The following is a 19,091-nucleotide window of genomic DNA, read 5'->3' on the forward strand; positions in this document are numbered from 1 at the left end:
CTTCTTCACATAGAGAGGCGTCACAATCTGAACAAACTCCCCAGCGTTGTGGCTGAAGAGACAATTTGGGAACATTCAAAAACAGACTGGATAGGATCCTTGGATCACTTAGTTATTAATGGACACCAAACGAGCACGATGGGGCGAATGGACTCCTCTCGATTGGACACTTTCTCGTGTTTCTTCTTATGTTTCTTATGAATGTGGGAGAGGGAAGGGGAAAAGAGACTTGCTGGGGCTCAGCATATTTCTCTAGCACAGAAGATCTGTTTCTCCCTGGAAGATTGTGTGATATTTTATGTATTGGCAGACGCACTCATCCAGGGCCACTTACAGTTTACACAAGCATTACAAAAGTGCAGTAATGCAAAATCAATACTAATTTCAATTTAAACTTTACAAAAGTGCAGTTGTACAATGAATTTAAAATACAAAGCACACATCCTAGTTCACTGAGATGACAAGTGGATCCAAGGGGTAGGTGAGGGTCAATGTCTTGGTCTGGATTCCAGCCAAGATGAGAAGCTATTGAAGGGAGAGGAGCAGTGTAGTAGCATGTGCAAATCTGGGCAGAGATAATGCCAGACAAGCAGCCAGGTTTTGGATAACCTGGAGCGGGCAGGTAGCAGTTGCAGGCAGGCCAGCCAGGAGGGAGAGAACCAGGGACTGGACGAGCAGCTGAGTCAGGTAGTTGGTGAGGAAGCGGTGGATTCTGCATACGTGGCTCAGAAAGAATCGTCAGGTGCGTGTCGGCATGATGATGTGCTGGGAGTAGGATAGAGCGGGTCAAGGGTGACTCCAAGATCCTTTGCAGAAGAAGAGGGGGAGAGTGTTGTACATTCCAGTGGAATTGAGATGGAGAGATCACCAGAAGGTGAAGAGGAGGGAAAGAAGAGGAGATTAGATTTGGAGAGGTTAAGCTCGAGATGATGTGAGTGCATCCAGGAGGAGATAGCAGAGAGACAGGACCAGATGTGAGAGGGAATAAGGGGGTCAGAAGAGAGAAAAGACAGGAATATCTGGGCATCATCTGCATAGAGATGGTAGGAGAAACCATGGGATGTGATGAGGGGGCCCAGAGAGTCATTGTAGAGAGAGAACAGGAGGGGCCCCAGGACAGGGCCTTGGGGCACACCTGCTGGTTGCGGTCTGGACTAAGATACATGCCATGTCATCTGGTAGGAGGTAGAAGGAGAACCAAGGGAGAGCAGTGCCAGAGATTCCAAGTTCAACAAGGGTGGAGAGGATGGAGTGAGTGACAGCGTCAAAGGCTGCAGAGATCGAGGAGCCTCAGGACAACACAACTAGAGTTGAGCGAGTCAGTGACCGATAGCAGAACAGTATCAGTGGAGTGAGCAGCGCAGACGTCGGATTGCAGAGGGTCAGGGAGTGAACTGGAGGCATAGAAATGCAGAGAGCTGATGGTGACAAGCCCTCTCCAGGGATTTCAAGCGCAAGGGAGGGGAGAAGGGAGACAGGGCTGTAATTACGGAAAGAGGTGTGGTCGAGGGTATTGTGGAGTCACTAAAGAATGATCGAAAGTGAAGGGGAAACAGCTAGAGAGTGAGGAGTCGAGAAGGGAGGAGATGAAGGGGAGTGGATTAGGCGCAGTCACCTGAAGGAGGCGAGTGGGTCAAGGGCATACATGGTCGGTTTGTGGCTGTGGAGCAGAGAGGAAAGCTTAGAGTCAGAGAGTGATGAGAAAGAAGAGGAAGAAGGTAGGTCAGTAGGAGACCCGGAGTTTGCACATATCAGCAATTTTAGAGAAGAAGGATGCAAAATCATCTGCATATATAGAAGAGGGAGAACGAAGAGGCGAAGGGGCAGAGAGGGAGGAGAAGGTGGAGTAGAGTTTGCGGGGGTTGTTGACAGTGGATTCAAAGAGTGACTGGAAGTAAGACTTCTTGGCTGAGGTGAGCGAGGAGGAGAATGTGGCCAGTAGAGAGTGGTAGAGTTCGAGGGCAGCTGGGAATTTGGACCTCTTCCACTTCTGTTAAGCGACTTGCAGACTGGATCGGGCTGAGCGGAGAATGGAAGAGATCCAGGGCTGTGGAGAAGAGGGACGGACAGGACGAGATGTGAGAGGACAGAGAGAATCCAGGGAGGAGAAAAGGTAGAAGTAGCACAGTCCAAAGATAAACGAGAAAGCAGTCAATAGGAGGTAAGAGAGTGAGAGCAGTGGAGGCGAGGGTGGGGGTAGAGAGGGAGTGGAGACTCCGTCAGAGCATGAAGGTAGGAGTGGGTGGGGTGGAGAAAGAGGAGAGGGAGAGGGAGAATGAGATGAAGTGGGTGGGGTGGAGAGAGAGGGGATCCCCTCGGTGTCCTCATAGCCTGTAGATTAACCCTTAATGCCCATATATGGTATAGACTCCTGTAAACAGTTGAATGTGGTTGAGTTCTTGTGTTGACCTTTGGCCTTGGTATGAAGGGACACATTTCATGAAGGTCTTCGCCAACCCAGCCCAACAACTAGCCTGCGGGGCCCATTGTTGTGTTCCAATAGGATTGGTGAGGTTAAACCTTTAAGAGTCTCCAATCACACAAAGACACCAGGAAGAAGACAAAGGAAGAAGACCAGAGGAAGAGTACAGCATCCTGCACCTCCTCTCTCTCTCTCTCTCTCTCTCTCTCTCTCTCTCTCTCAGTAACGCTGTGACACAGATATCACTGTACTGAACTCTCCCTCCCTCTCACCTTGCTGAGCTGGCCCATGACCTCCCACAGCAGGCAGTGCAGTGTGGACAGCTCCCGGCCCAGGTCGATGTAGCCCTCGAAGCCCCCAGCGCTCGTCACGCTGTCCAGGTTGGAGATCTCGTAGAGGAACTGCTGCATGGACCCCCACTCCATCTCCAGGAACTCATTCATGAAGCACATATACTCCTCCTTACTGCCGAACCTGGGGAGTTTACATAGATGCAGTGTGTTATATACAGTGTGTTATATACACAGTGTGCACAGTATACGGTGTATACAGTCTGTTATATACACAGTGTGCACAGTATAGTTTATACAGTGTGTTATAAATACAGTGTGTTATAGACAGTGTGCACAGTATAGTTTATACAGTGTGTTATATACAGTGTACAGTATACAGTTTATACAGTGTGTTATATACACAGTGTGCACAGTATTTAGTTTATATAGTGTGTTATATACAGTGTGTACAGTATACAGTTTATACAGTGTGTTCACTTCTGAAAGTCACTGGTGTTATATATGTAGTGTGTGCACACAGTACATACAGTGTATTATATATACAGTGTGTGCATTATAGACAGTGTGTCACATGAACTGCGATTGACTCACTTGGAGAAGTTGGCGAGGTTCTGGATGACCTTTGCGATGAGGGTGAGGGTGCGGGAGGTCTGCTCGTCAGGGTACTCCTGCGTCAGGCTGAACAGGCTGGGTGACATCACAGCTGGGCATAGGAAGCGTAGGAACAGCGAGGCAGAGATGAGGCGGTCAGCAATGTCCTCCCGGCCACGCTCCGCACAGCGCACCCGCCAGGATGCAAACAGCTCCTTAAGCTCCCGCGGGAACACGCTGAGAGGGGAGTGGTGGGGAGGAGGGGAAAGTGTGGGAGGTAGAGAGGAGTGGGGGGGGGGCGAGAGGGGATGGGAGGAAGGGAACAGTAGGGGAAGGAGAAGAGCAAGAGGGGAGGAGAGGAAAGAAGTGTTTTAATATAACTCAAGTGACTGACTGGTGGCAGGGGTAGGCAGCGTGAGTGACAGATGAGGTGAGAGAGTGAAATGATAAGGGAGTGACCACTGACCAATAGGAGAGAGAGAGAAACAGGGAGAGAGAGGTTCTGACCGCTGAGGGTAATTATAGTGAGCACTGATCAATGAGAGTGCGAAAGACAGGGTGAGGTAAGCACTAACCAATGGGAGTTCACGATCTTGCAGAGTGCCAGCTCGCAGCACATGCGCAGGTTGGCCTGGTGGTCAGCCAGCACAGAGGGCGGAGTCTTCATGGGGTCAACTTCACAGTTCTCTTCTGACTCATACAGAGCGCGGATAAACTCTCCTGCAGAACAGAGCAAAACACTGATCAATATTGCACCGTACAACACTGTATAACACTGCACTATACAACACTGCACTGTGACACTGTATAACACAGCACTGTAACACTGTGTAGTACTGCTCTGTAACACTGTATAACACTGCACTGACACACTGTATAGCACTGCACTGTGACACTGTATAACACTGCACTGTAACACTGTATAACACTGCACTGTGACACTGTATAACACAGCACTGTAACACTGTGTAGTACTGCTCTGTAACACTGTATAACACTGCACTGACACACTGTATAGCACTGCACTGTGACACTGTATAACACTGCACTGTAACACTGTATAACACTGCACTGTGACACTGTATAACACAGCACTGTGACACTGTGTAGTACTGCTCTGTAACACTGTATAACACTGCACTGACACACTGTATAACTCTGCACTGTGACACTGTATAACTCTGCACTGTGACACTGTATAACACTGCACTGTGACACTGAATAACACTGCACTGTGACACTGAATAACACTGCACTGTGACACTGAATAACACTGCACTGTGACACTGTATAACACTGCACTGTGACACTGTGTAACACTGCACTGTGACACTGAATAACACTGCATTGACACTATAACACTGCACTGTGACACTGTATAACACTGCACTGTGACATTGAATAACACAGCACTGTGACACTGTATAACACTGCACTGTGACACTGAATAACACTGCACTGACACTGTATAGCACTGCACTGTGACACTGTATAGCACTGTGACAGTACAGAAACCACAGACCCCACACACTTCTTCCCCCCATCAGTCCCGCACCCCTGCCGCCCCCGCCGGTGTGCCTGCATACCAATGGCATCCTTGAGGTACTTGTGTCCAATGAGCTTGAGGTATTCCTCCACGGCCTTGCTGGCCAGTGTGTTCTCCCTGAAGATCAGGTGCTCTCTGTCGATAAAGCGGTCAACCTCACACATCGCCATGTCTGACAGGAAGTCCTGAGAGGCGAGAGATGGAGGAAGGGAGAGAGGGAGGGAAGGAGGGAGGGAGAAAGAGAGGGAGGGAGAGAGAGTTAGTTTTGAGGTCACAGTGAGGTTTCAGAACTTTACAGACAGACAGTTAGACAGCATACAGGTGTGTTACACTGTTACTCTGCATTGTGCAGGACAGTGTGTTACAGTACGGTGCCGTGTGTCACAGGATAGTGTGTTACAGTGTGATGATAATATGGTTACCTTGGCCTTGCCGGTGCTCTGCAGGATGTGAACCAGCGCACAGGCCACCTCCTCCTTGCTGCGCACACTGAGCACCGGCTCCAGCACGCCGCACAGCGCGCGGTAGTTGTTGGTGACAAACTCTGCAAACTCCTTGTACAGCTCCATGGGCAGGATGCTCATAGTCTGATAGCGCGACTTGAGCCGCAGGGAGGCGTTGACAGCCTTGCCCCCCCCCACACCGCCGCCCTTGGCCAGCACACTGGGCTGTATGACCGGGTACCACTGCTCCACAAACTGGCGCCCCGTCACACTGGAGATAGGGATACTGACCAGCCCCAGGTACGTGCTCTTCTCCTGGGGGGAGGGGAGAGGGATGAAGAGGAAGAGAGGGAGAGGGAGAGTTCAGTGATGTGATGTATGTGTCAATGATGCAGTGTTATTATTATTATTATTATTATTATTATTATTATTATTATTATTATTATTATTATTATTTATTTATTAGCTGATGCCCTTATCCAGGGCAACTTACAAAATATAAGAGCAATACAAAGTGCAATAATACTGTACAGTTCAAAACGATACAATTACAAGTTCAATATTACAATATTACACTATATTATGACAAAGTATTATCAGTGAACTGGATCTGTTTACCATAGATCTCTTCTTGTCTGCCTCCTTGTACAGGAGTAGATATATTAGAGTGCAGTACAATATAGTGTTACCGCACAGCACAGTATATAGTGTGAAGTGCAGTATAATATTACCACACAGCACAGTATATAGTGTGCAGTACAGTATAATATTACTGAACAGCACAGTATTTAGAGTGCAGTACAGTATAATATTACTGCACAGAGCAGTATATTGAGTGCAGTGCATTTTAATATAATTACAGCACAGTATATCTGCTCTCACAGTATAAGTCAGTACTCGAGGCAGGGCTGTACCATGCGCCTCTTCTTGTCCATCTCCTTGAACCGGTGCAGCCGCAGGTTACAGTGCAGTATAAGATTATTATAGTATAGTATATATATTATAGTGCAGTATAATATTATTACAGCGCGGTATTTAGAGTGCAGTGCAGTATAATATTATTATAGTATAGTATATATATTAGATTGCAGTATAATATTATTACAGCGCAGTATATAGAGTGCAGTGCAGTATAATATTATTATAGTATAGTATATATATTAGATTGCAGTATTATATTATTACAGTGCAGTACATATATTATAGTGCAGTATAATATTAATACAGTGCAGTATATAGAGTGCATTTAATATTATTGCAGCACAGTATATCTACCTTGCGCCTCTTCTTGTCCGTCTCCTTGTACAGGTGCAGCCGCAGGTTGCGCACAGCCGGCAGGTTGTTGAACTCGAAGTGCTCTCCCCAGAACACGGTGTCGGTTCGCGGCTTGCTGGTGGTGCGTGCGTACAGCATGTCGTCCAGGCACAGCTCGCAGTAGTAGCGCTTCTTGGGCGGCAGGTCTCTGGCCTCAATGATCCACAGCTTCAAGACATTGTCCACCCGCCGGCTGTTATCCTGGGGGAGGAGAGAGGGAGAAAGGGAGGGACACAGAGACATGAACACAGTGCTGGGCTGGAGGTCTAAGGGACAGCCCAACATCTCTCTCTCTCTCTCACCTTGTTGGGTTTCACTGCTCTCTGCAGGTTTTCAATCCACTTGTCTCTCTCCGCCGCCGAGCGACACGCAAAGCACTTCGTCCCTGACGCCGTGGTCACCTGACAACAAAAGACACAAAACACAACACACAATGAGTGTCACACACTGATGGGCAAACAAACTGTCAGTCAATGTGTCCGTCAGTCAGTATATCATTCAGTCAGTGTGTCAGTCAGTCAGTCAGTCAGTCAGTCAGTGTGTCAGTCAAGGTGTCAGTCAGTCAGTCAGTCACTCAGTTAGTCACTCATTCAGTGTCAGTCAGTCAGTGTGTCAGTCAGTCACTCAGTGTACCAGTCAGTCAGTCAGTGTACCAGTAAGTCATCAGTGTTGAGTCAGTTGTCTATCAATGGTCATCAGGGTCCAGTCAGTGTCCAGCAGTTCTGACCTCAAAGCAGTACTCCTGGCCCAGGATGCTGGAGTGGACAGGCTTGATGAGCGCGTCCTCATCCAGCGTGAGGTCCAGTGCCTCAGCCGCCGTGCTGGGGGACAGCAGAGACTCATGGGAGTGAGACTCCTTAAAGCTCTGCATCAGACGTGTCCTGAGAGACAGAGAGGGAGGGAGAGAGGGGGAGACAGTGGGTGATTGATACGGGACACAAGCACTGATGGACGGACAGATGCTGTGGACACTACAGCACACTGACACCCACTCTATGTCATCTCACACACAAATATCACATCTATTACACATCATATACATTCAAAGGAACTGAAAAGGTTTCAAGAAGGACAATACAGACCCGTGAGAAGTGCAGACAACCACCCTCTCCCTCCCTCTCTGTCTCTATGACTGTCTTTCTCTCTGTCTGTCCTGATTCCTATGCATCAACATATACTGTGTACAGTGTGTGCATCGGAGCGCATGAACACCAACAGAAGGGGAGAGAGAGGGATGGAGAGAGAGTTAAAAATAGACCCGGAGGAATGAGTCAGAAGAAGAGAAAGAAAAGCACCGAGTGGGGGTTGGTGGGGGGAAAGGTAGAGAAGAGAGAGAGAGAGAGAGAGATGGAGAGAGGGGAGGGCAATCATATTCTCAGCTGTTATATAACTAGAGAGTGACTGGACAGAGAGAGAAAGAGAGGGAGAAAGAGAGAGAGAGGGAGGGATGGGAATGAAACTGAGTCTGGGGTGGAGAGTGAGTGAAGCAGAAATATGGCATGGGGCTGAACTGAGGACAGACTGTTCACAAACACTACAAACTAAACACCACATACTACACATGACACGCCACATGCTACACACTACATACTACACAATACATACTACACACTACACACTACACATGACACACTACACGCTATACACTACATACTACACACTACAGCCTACAAACTACACACTATATACTACACACTCACACCCCCTACACACACACTATACACACACTCTCTCTCTCTCACCGGTCCTGGTCGGCACTGCGGAAGCGGGGCAGGATCATGTGGCGGAAGCTGCTGGTTCGGTCCAGCTTGGGCTGAGACTTGGCCCTCTTAATAGAGCCCTTCAGCCTCCTGCTGAGAAAACTCTGACAGAGCGAGAGGGGAGAGAGAGACGTTTGATTCAACAACAGACCCTTACTGTAAAAACAGCAGATTATGTACTGGCCACTAGAGGGCAGCAGCACATCACAGACAGAGAGGGAAAGATGAAAGCTCTACTGACTGACTGACTGATACACTGACTGACACATTGACTGACTGACACACTGACTGACACATACTGACTGACTCTGACACACTGACTGATACACTGTCTGACTGATACTACACAAATACAGCACTGTACTTTACTGCTATACTGCACTAATACAGAACTGTACTACTATACTGTACTGTGCTGTATTGTCCTGTGTGTCAGTGTTGCTGTGCTGTACTGTACTGTACTGTGCTGTGCTGTACAGTACTGTGCTGTGTGTCAGTGTGGCTGTGCTGTAGTGTGCTGTACTGTGATGTATTGTACTGTGCTGTAGTGTGAGTTTGACTGTACTGTGTCTTTCCCATACTGTGATACACTGCAGTCAGTGCCTGTAAGGGAGGCGAGAGATGGAGGGATGCAGGAGGGGTGGGGGGGGGTACTCACGGACTGTCTGAAGGGCTGGGGGGGGGCGGTGGGGGGGGTCTCCATGCTTGGCTGCTTCCCAGTGGCTATACTCTTTCGACGAGAACGAGCGTACTCTGAGAGAGAGAGGGAGTGTGGGGCAAAGAAGGAGAAAAGAGGGAGAGGGGGGTAGAGAGGGAGTGGGATATGGGGTGTAGAAAGAGAGAGAGGGAGAGGGGGGGCAGAAGGAGAAAAGGAGTAATGGGTAGATGGGGAGAAGGAGAGAGGCAGGGGGAGGGGGGAGAGAAGGAGAGGGAGAGAGAGGGAGAGGCAGAGGGAGAGGGGAGAGGGAGAAAAAGTGAGAGGAGAGTTAATACAGGTCTACACTCAGATACTTGCAGACAGTTTATTTTTAATGCTGATCCGTATTAAAAATAACAGCAGAGATGGGAGGACAGAGGGAGAGAGGGGGTGAGGGAGAAGGGGAGTGTTTCCAGTGAAAGAGTGCAGCACATAGAGGAGATGGGTCATCTAACTGACACACCAACGTTCAGCCAACTGTCAGCCAACGTTTCAGATCTGGCAATCAGTCAGTAAGAATTGTGTCATTGGTAGACAGATGAATAGATAGATAGATGGACAGATGGATAGATGGAGAGATACATAGATAGATTGATAGCCACCCAGATCCTTATAAAAGCCTGTGAACTGTGATAAGAGACACACAATAGAGCTGTGATTTACTTACTATAATTTCACAATTGTTACCCATCTGTGGGTCGGCTTTACAACTGTACGGCAAACACACTACATACATTCCACTATTCATCTCTCCCCACTATGGGGTCCCTCTCTTTCTCTTTTCCTTTTTCTCTCCTTTTCCCTCTCTCTCCGCTCTTTCCTAGTAGAGCAGTAACCTCTTTATATTTCACACTATAAATACTCTCTTTCTCTCTCTCTCCCTCTCTTCGTTTTCTTCCTCTCCCACGCACCTTTTTTACATAATTCCACTGGTGCGCTCACCCCCTTCCCTTGCTCTCCTCTCCTCTCCTCCTCTCTTCTCTCTCTCAATGCAGTGTTCATGTCCTGTAGTGTCCAGTCAGCCAGTCAATGTGTCTGTATGGACCTCTCTCCCTCTCCATCACTCCATCCATCCTTTCTCTCTCCCTCATTTTTCCTTTCACCCTTCCCTCTTTCCCCCTCTCTCTCTCTCTCCAGTATAATTATTAGCTCTGTTTTTAAACTCTCTCTGACAGCCGATCAGTCGCCCACTCATTCTCACACAGATCCCAGAATGCCTTGCAGCCATTACATAGCTCGAGGGGGGGGGGGGGTTATAGTGGAAAACACCTCTGACTGTTGACCACTGACACCTGACCCCTGACCTCCTGATGCTTTATATAGTTCCTGTGACTCATTCTATGCTCACACGCACACTGACACTAACACACTCACTCACATACAGATACACACTCAACACACACACACACATTCACTCCACACATTAAATACACACTCACTCAACACTCACATTCAACACACTTACTTACAGACAAGCTAAATACACACTGTCACAGAAACACACAAATCACACACACACACATACACACAAACTCTCTCTCTCTCTCTCTCACACACACACACACATACAAACTCTCTCTGCATCCTTCTCTCTCTTTCCTAAGTAAAAATCCAGTCTGACTTAATCACAGAATAGGTGACAAAAGATACAGCATGTAAAAATAGCTCCATTCAGTTTTCTCTCTATACACCTCTCTCTCTCTCCATGTCCATCTCTCTCTCCCCCTCTCTCCCTCTCTCTCTCTCCATGTCCATCTCTATCTCTCTCTCTCTCTCCCATCAAAATTCCATCTCTTTGTTTGGTTACCATAGCAACAGTGCCGAGCACTCCACTTCACAGTAGCCTGTGGTTCAGACGCAGCTCTGCGCCTCACAATCTACACACATACACACTCAGCACACACACAACACACACTTAACAGACACAACACACACTAAAAACCCACACACTCAACACACACACACTGAATACACACACACCACACACACGCACTAAACACACACACATACACACTGAACAGACAAACACATTCAACGCACACACAGACACACAATACACACACAACACAATCTCAACACAGCACACACATTTAGTACTCACTGAACACACAGACACACTCAACACACACAGAAATACACAACACACACTCAAAACACAACACATACACACACTCAATGTACAAATATAATGATCACACTCAAAATTCTGAACACACACACTCAAAATACATGCAACACACACACACCCTGAATACTCCAACTGTGCAAAGCAACTGAACAGCCTCTCTCTCCCTCCCTCGTTCTTTCTCTTTCACACTGTCTCTCTCTCTCTCTCTACATACGTATATTTATATATATTTATATATATATATATATATATATATATATATATAATGATACAGTGTGTATTATACAGTGTGTATGAGAGTTATAGTGCTGTGTGTAGTCAGGGTGCTGTCAGGTCTGCTGCAGTGATGTCAGTGTAGTGTGTGTGGGAGGAGTGGAGAGCACAGCCTTGAGCTAACTCACCAGAGAGAGAGAGAGAGAGAGAGAGAGGAAGGGAGAGGGAGGGATAGGGAGGGGGAGTGTGTGGGTGTCTATTTAAGTGAACAATACCTCTAGGCTGTGTGTGTTTGAGAGCCTATACAACCTGCTTCACATGCACTGTTACAGTGCAACACACCCTAATGCAAACTGACTGACTGACGACTAACTGAAACACTGACTGACTGACACACTGACTCACTGTCTGACTGACTGACTGACACACTGACTCACTGACTGACACACTGATTGACTGATACACTGACTGACTGACACACGGACTGACTGCTGACTGACTGACACACTGACTGACTGACACACTGATTGACTGATACACTGACAGACTGACATACTGACTGTCTGACTGACTGACTGACTGACACACTGACTGACTGACTGACACACTGACTGACTGACACACGGACTGACTGCTGACTGACTGATACACTGACTGACTGACACACTGACTGACTGATTGATACACTCAGTGACTGATTGGCTGACCTTGTTAGCAGTAGTAATAGTAGCAGTTATAGTAACTGCGGCAGTAGCAGTAGTAGTAACAGCAGTAGTAGCAGTAGCTGTAGTAACAGCAGTAGTAGCAATAGTTGTAGTAACAGCAGTAGTAGCAATAGTTGTAGTAACTGCGGCAGTAACAGTAGTAGTAACAGCAGTAGTAGCAGTAGTTGTAGTAACAGCAGCAGTAGCAGTAGTAGTAACAGCAGCATTAGCTGAACTAGTAACAGCAGCATTAGCAGTAGTAGTAACAGCAGGTAGAATTAGCAGTAGTAGTAGCAGCAGCATTAGCAGCACTAGTAACATCAGCAGTAGCAGTAGTAAAAGCCGCAGTAGCAGTAGTAGTAACAGTAGCAGTAACAGTAGTAGTAACAGCAGTAGTAGCAGCACCATTTACATTTTTAGTAGAAATACCTGTAGTAGCAGCAACAGTTACTATCCATCCGAATACTACAACCAGTACAAGCACCAGTAGCAGTAACTTTAACAGCAGCAGTACCAGTACAAGTATAATAAGTTGCAAGACTATGAATAGCAGCAGTAGTATTAACAGTAGCAGTAGCAGTGAGAGTGATAGTAATAGTAGCATTAACAGCATGAATAGCAACAGTGATGATATCACCAGTATCCACAGTAATTATATCACCAGTATTCACACTAATTATTAAACCAGTATTCACCGTGATTGTATCACCAGTATTCACACTAATTAGATCACCAGTATTCAGTGATTAGATCACTAGTATTCACACTAATTATTACACCAGTATTCACATTAATTATATCACCAGTATTCACAGTGATTATATCACCAGTATTCACACTAATTATATCACCAGTAATCACAGTGATTATATCACCAATATTCACACTATTACACCAGTATTCACACTGATTATTACACCAGTATTCACTCTAATTATATCACCAGTATCCACAGTGATTATATCACCAGTATTCACACTAAGTATATCACCAGTATCCAGTGATTATATCACCAGTATTCACAGTAGCTGTAACAGCAGCAGCAACAGTAGTAGTAGTAGTAGTAGTAATATTGATTATATATTATTACTGTAGTACAAGTAGTAATATCCGTAGCTGTAGTAATATCAGTAGTATTAGTAATATCAATAACTGAAGTGCCAGTAGTAATATCAGAAGTCATAGTAATATCAGAAGTCGTAGTAATATCAGTAGTTGTAATAATATCCACAGCAGTAGTAATATCAGTAGTAGTAGTTGTGGTAGTAGCAGTTGTAGTAATAGTAGTAATATCAATAACTGTTGTACCAGTAATAATATCCGTAGCTGTAGTAATATCCGTAGCAATAGTAGTTATGGTAGTAGTATGAATAGCAGTAACTAGCATAGTACAATGTTCAGACAGGGATGACACAGTGAGTGTGTTAAATGTGTCATGCAGGACAGTGAAGACAGTGTCACCTACCTACACAGTGTGTTCACACAGCACCTCTCTCTTTCTCTCTTGCTGTGTCTCTTCCCTCTTCCTGCCTTTCCCTCTCGTGTTCTGTGGCTGGAGCTCTTATTATTATGATGATGATGATGATGATGATGATGATGATGATTATTATTATTATTATTATTATTATTATTATTATTATTATCAGTTAGTCTGTGCAGTGCTGTACAGGGTGTGTGTCAGTGTAGATCAGTGTATTTTTGTGGAGTGCTCCTGTTTGTACAGCTGCAGGTGTGAGGTATGTATATTACTGTGTGTGTCTATCTATCACGGTGTGCTACTGTCTATTAAATGGTATTGTTGTGCCTGGTTTCTGTATGATTTGTGAAAGTGTACTCTTCAGTGTTACTGTGTAGGTTACTGTATTGTTGTGTGTAAGAGTGCATTGCTGTATTATTGTGTGTGGTTGTGTATTGCACTGTTTCAGTGAACTGTGGTGTATTAATGTGTGTGGTTGTGTATTGCAGTGTGTTACAGTGAACTGTTGTGTATTAATTTGTGTAACTATCAGAGTTATGTTATTGTATAAGCCTAATGAATGTCTATGCAACTATCTGTGTGTGTGTGTGTGTGTGTGTGTGTGTGTCTGTGAAACTGTCAGTCTGTGTGTATCTGTAAGGCTGTGTTCGTCTCTGTGTGACTGTATGTCTGACACTATGTGTGTCTGTATGTGGCTATGTGTCTGTGTATCTGTGCTGTAGTGTCAAGATTTTATATAAACTCTTATGAATTCATTCAGGCTGGAATCTCGGCGGTAGCTGTTTAAACGCCTGGGGGGCAGCGACGGCGTGTTGAGGGAGCCGCCAGGGCCCTGGGAGGGGGTCTGTTGTTGTTTTTTCTTTTTGATTGTGTTTTTATTTTTTCGGGCAGGTGGGAGGGGGGTGGTGGTGGTGTAAGCGGTCTATTTCGATTAACCGCCTGGCAACGTGTTATCGTTCATACCCTGCGTATACCGGGGAAAGCGGGTTTTACTCGAGTGCTGGAAAACCGAGTTCGATCGTTTCGAGAGCAAGGGTGGACAGTGACAGGACAGAACATGAAAGGACAAAAGGAAGGGAAAGAAAGACTCAGGGATAGCGAGACAGACGAAATGAGCGATTGCCTATCCAGAGTTGACGGGTGAGAGTGAAGGAGTGTGCGGTGACCCAGTTAAGCTCGAAAGAAGTGCTGCTTGGTCGTATTTGACACAGCGAGTGTGTCAAGGTAGACGACACTCTATCTAAGCGCAACTGACAGGTCAATTAATTTAAACCAGTTTTCTGAAATTAAATTCGACGCTTTCATTACTACTGTGTGTTTTTATGTGTGTCTCTTCACAGATACTCCCTAGAAACCGCATCAAATAACAATATCAAGAACCATCAATGAAACTAGATATCTGACGATCATTGCTATTGGTTGTGTTTCGTTGTATTTCGGTTTTATCGAGTGACTTGTATTAATTTGTACATATTGGGAATATGTAAAGCTAGTCCCTGTCTATTATTATTATTATTATTATTATTATTATTATTAAATATATGTTTTAGTATATGTACAAGCTCCTATATACAAAACAGGACTAAGTGAATTGACCCTTTACACAATTCCATTTGCTGGTACAACCATATATATATATAGGCTATGTATGTGTATGTATTCGTGTATCACTATAAATATACAATTTAAACTAAACAAGAGGAAGGGAATGGCGATAATAACCTGGAGATGGGCTCTCTGTTATAACCGCAAACTCATTGCCGAGGTCAGCAGCTCCGTCGCTCTCTCTCCCCGGCTTCCAGCGGCGTCTCCTAGCCCTGTCTCCCCGGCGCACAGCGACTCTCTCTTGGCGCACAGACCCGGCGCTGCCCCGCTCTCCGCCCCCGTCTTTCGCGGCTCCCTCTCCCCGGCTCTCGGCGCACCGACCCGGTCGGAAATTTGTGCGACCCTCGCTAGCCCGCTGTCGTATCGTCGGTAACCTACTGAATCCCCACGGCGGCTAAATCCTCTCATGTTTTGCGTGTGTGATTATTATTCTTATTATTCTTATTATTGAATGTATGGATGGATGTATAGTTTAGTTATATTTTATGCTGTAGAGTTTATTATAAATTAGCAAATCTAATTATATGCTTATTATTAGAACAATGTCGAATTCGTTCAGTAAATTGTTATTGGTCTTTATGTATATGTATCCGTGTGTGTGTGTGTTACTGTCTGTTCAGTAGTGGCGCTGTGTGTGAAAGAGCCTGTACGATACTAGTAGCACTCTCACACACACACACTCTCTCTCTCACACACTCTCTCTCTCCCTCTCTCTCCCTCCCTCCTGGTGCCGGTTCGGTCAGTGGCGCACAGAGCCCAGGACCCCTCCTCTCGGGCGGCACCCCGGGGACTCTCCGGGCGGGCGGGCGGGCGGAGTGAAGGGAGGGCGGCCGGACTAGGGCAGCGACACCGACACCAACTCCCTTACCGAGCAACGCCGCTACTCCCGCCGCCACTGCGCATCTCTCCAGGAACGCATAATATTGCTACTATTAGTAGTAGTAGTAGTAATAATAATAATAATAATAATAATAATAATAATAATAAAATCCCAAATCTTTAGTCCCTCCTCTCTCTCTCTTCTCTCCGATAGACAGGACAGAGGGAGACACAGAAAATGTTTCCTTATATGTCTTCTCCTTCTTCTTCCTCCTCCTCTCCCGCTCGGTGCTGTTTGTCTGTAATTCGGTATTCCTCGCCGGCTCGATACCGTCTCCCTCCTGTATGTGTGTATTGAGTGATCGATATTGCTACAGTACATCGATATCCCGGAGCCGCTGTGTGGCGGGGCTCTCTCCGGAACAGGTGAGCAGCGACACTGAGCAGTCTGTCCCTCTCCCTCCCTCTCTCTCTCTCTCTCTCTCTCTCTCTCTCTCTCTCTCTATCTCTCTCCGTGAGTGAGTGAGTGAGAGACTCGGGCAGGCAGGGAAGGAGGGAGGGAGGACGCGTGTGTTCGTAGAGCGAGAGAGAGGGAGAGGGAGTGATGGAGGGAGTTATATAGATGTATTGCCCCGGGTGAACCTCGCTCTCTCGCGGACAGTCAATTGCCTTCCTCTCTCTCTTTCTCTCTCAATTTCCTTCTTTCTATCATTCAATCAGTTGAGCGAACAAGAAAAGAAAGGGGGGGGGGCGCGATAGAAAACGTTCCTCTCCTCACACCATACAGAATACAGGGCTTCTGTCTGTCTGTCACTACATCTGCCTCTCCCCCTCTCTCTCTCTGTCTCTCTCTCTCTCTCTCTATCGCGTGAGACAGAGAGAAAGAGAGGGATGGAGGGAGAATGAGAGGGCAGAAAGAGAGAAGGTGAGAGGGGGAGGGGGAGAAGGAGAGGGAGGGAGAGAAGGAGAAGGGATAAAGGGTGAGAGAAGGAGAGGGAGAGAGGGAGGGAGAAGGTGTGTGAATTGAGAGAGGAGAGTACTGGACTGTGCTGTACTTTACTGAACTATAAAGTGTACTGGACTGTAAAATGGACTGTGCTGGACTATATTACACTGGACTGCATTGCACTGGACTGGACTGTATTACACTGGACTTTACTATATTACACTGGACTGTATCACACTGGACTGGACTGTATTACACTGGACTGGACTGTATGACACTGGACTATATTACACTGGACTGGACTGTATTACACTGGACTGGACTGCATCACACTGGACTGTATTACACTGGACTGCATTGCACTGGACTGGACTGTATTACACTACATTGGACTATTACACTGGACTGGACTGTATCACACTGGAATGGACTGTATTACACTGGACTGTATTACACTGGACTGGACTATATTACACTGGACTGGACTATATTACACTGCACTGGACTTTATTACACTGGACTGTATCACACTGGAATGGACTGTATTACACTGGACTGTATTACACTGGACTGGACTGTATTACACTGGACTGGACTGTATCACACTGGACTGGACTGTATTACACTGGACTGTATTACACTGCACTGGACTGTATTACACTGGACTGTATTATACTGGACTGGACTGTATTACACTGGACTGTATTATAATGAACTGGACTGTATTACACTGAACTGGACTGGATTACACTGGACTGTGTTACACTGGACTGGACTGTATTACACTGGACTGTATTACAATGAACTGAACTGTATTACACTGGACTGTGTTACACTGGACTGGACTGTATTACACTGGACTATATTACACTGGACTGTATTGCACTGAACTGGACTGTATTACACTGAATTGGACTGTATTACACTGGACTGGACTGAAATAATTAATTATTGTATTGTTATACTAATATACACAACACAACTGCACAGCCACTGTACACCCCAGTTACATAAAAAACATTACAGCAACATATGTCATATATATAATGATGGGTCGAAAGCACGATGGGTCAAAATGAGCATGATGGGTTGAATGGCCTCCTCTCATTTGTAAACTTTCTAATTGTATATATATATACAATTTATTTATATATGTGTGTGTGTGTGTTATTATTCATATTTAGGTTTTAATTGTAGGATTTTCTTTCAGTCCTTAAAATATTTGCTAATTTAATCTATCTGTATTCTGCTTTGAGTGAATTTGTCCTGGAAACAATACACCCCCCTATATCTCAGCTCTCAGATGGTTCAGTCCAGTTGGGACCATTCCAAGGATGCTACTCGGATCCAACCAATCACAGATTTCCCCACAGCCGGGGGGGGGGGGACATGGGAGAGGGAAGTGAGGGGGGGCAGAGAGCAGACTCTCCTGTTCCCACGGCAACCACAAGCCCACGATTTAGACCTTTGAAACCCCTAACACACTGAGAGAGAGAGAGAGAGAGAGAGAGAGGGATGAAATCAGAAGGATAGAGAGAGATGGAAGTAGAGGGATGGTGAAGAGGGAGGGAGAGAGATGGAAGTATGAGGAAGAGGGATGGAGAGAGATGGAGATGCAGGACAATGGCAAGGAGGGAGAGAGGGATATATACAGAGAAAACAAGATGGAAACGATAGAGCACAATAGACTGTTTCTGTCTCTCTGCCTCTGTGTGTGTTTCTCTCTCACAAACTGAACATTTCTGTAGGGGCTAAATCGCAGTGCTGATGGTAACCATGGTGATAATTACACAGCACGGAGAGAATGAGAGAGAGAGACTGACGGGGGGTGAGAGAGAGAGAGAGGGAAGGAGAGAGAGAGGGAGGGAGGCCAACTACAGACAAACTCACTCTTGCACGCGTGCGCATACTCCAGTCCAGCCCTGTGTCTGCTGTCAACAGTCAGTCAGTCAGTCAGTGTGTCAGTAAGTCAGTCAGTGTGTCAGTCAGGCAGTCAGTCAGTGTGTCAATCAGTCAGTCAGTGTGTCAGTCAGTCAGTGTATCACTCAGTCAGTCAGTGTATCAGTCAGTGTGTCAGTCAGTCAGTCAGTGTGTCAGTCAGTGTGTCAGTCAGTCAGTGTGTCAGTCAGTCAG

The 19,091-nt window shown here is 46.2% G+C and overlaps 1 protein-coding gene across 2 annotated transcripts in view; it reads right to left on the minus strand.

Annotated features, from left to right (window-relative positions):
- syngap1b (synaptic Ras GTPase activating protein 1b) overlaps window positions 1–19,091 on the minus strand; it is a 33,207-nt gene that overhangs the window by 12,002 nt on the left and 2,114 nt on the right. The window contains exons 1-11 of one of the 2 annotated variants that reach the window (XM_066723876.1): window positions 13,577–15,984; window positions 9,028–9,122; window positions 8,352–8,473; window positions 7,337–7,490; window positions 6,912–7,010; window positions 6,571–6,810; window positions 5,275–5,610; window positions 4,893–5,037; window positions 3,882–4,026; window positions 3,307–3,543; window positions 2,695–2,896 (exon numbers count right to left, since the gene is read on the minus strand). In XM_066723876.1, the coding sequence (XP_066579973.1) occupies window positions 2,695–2,896; window positions 3,307–3,543; window positions 3,882–4,026; window positions 4,893–5,037; window positions 5,275–5,610; window positions 6,571–6,810; window positions 6,912–7,010; window positions 7,337–7,490; window positions 8,352–8,473; window positions 9,028–9,072 (1,725 nt within the window). In that variant the 5' untranslated portion in view covers window positions 9,073–9,122; window positions 13,577–15,984. Of the gene's footprint in view, window positions 1–2,694; window positions 2,897–3,306; window positions 3,544–3,881; window positions 4,027–4,892; window positions 5,038–5,274; window positions 5,611–6,570; window positions 6,811–6,911; window positions 7,011–7,336; window positions 7,491–8,351; window positions 8,474–9,027; window positions 9,123–13,576; window positions 15,985–19,091 lie in introns of those variants that run through there. The other variant, XM_066723878.1, reaches the window with a different exon arrangement.

The sequence above is a fragment of the Amia ocellicauda genome, chromosome 15 (assembly GCF_036373705.1).
Source record: "Amia ocellicauda isolate fAmiCal2 chromosome 15, fAmiCal2.hap1, whole genome shotgun sequence".
Lineage (NCBI taxonomy): Eukaryota > Metazoa > Chordata > Actinopteri > Amiiformes > Amiidae > Amia > Amia ocellicauda.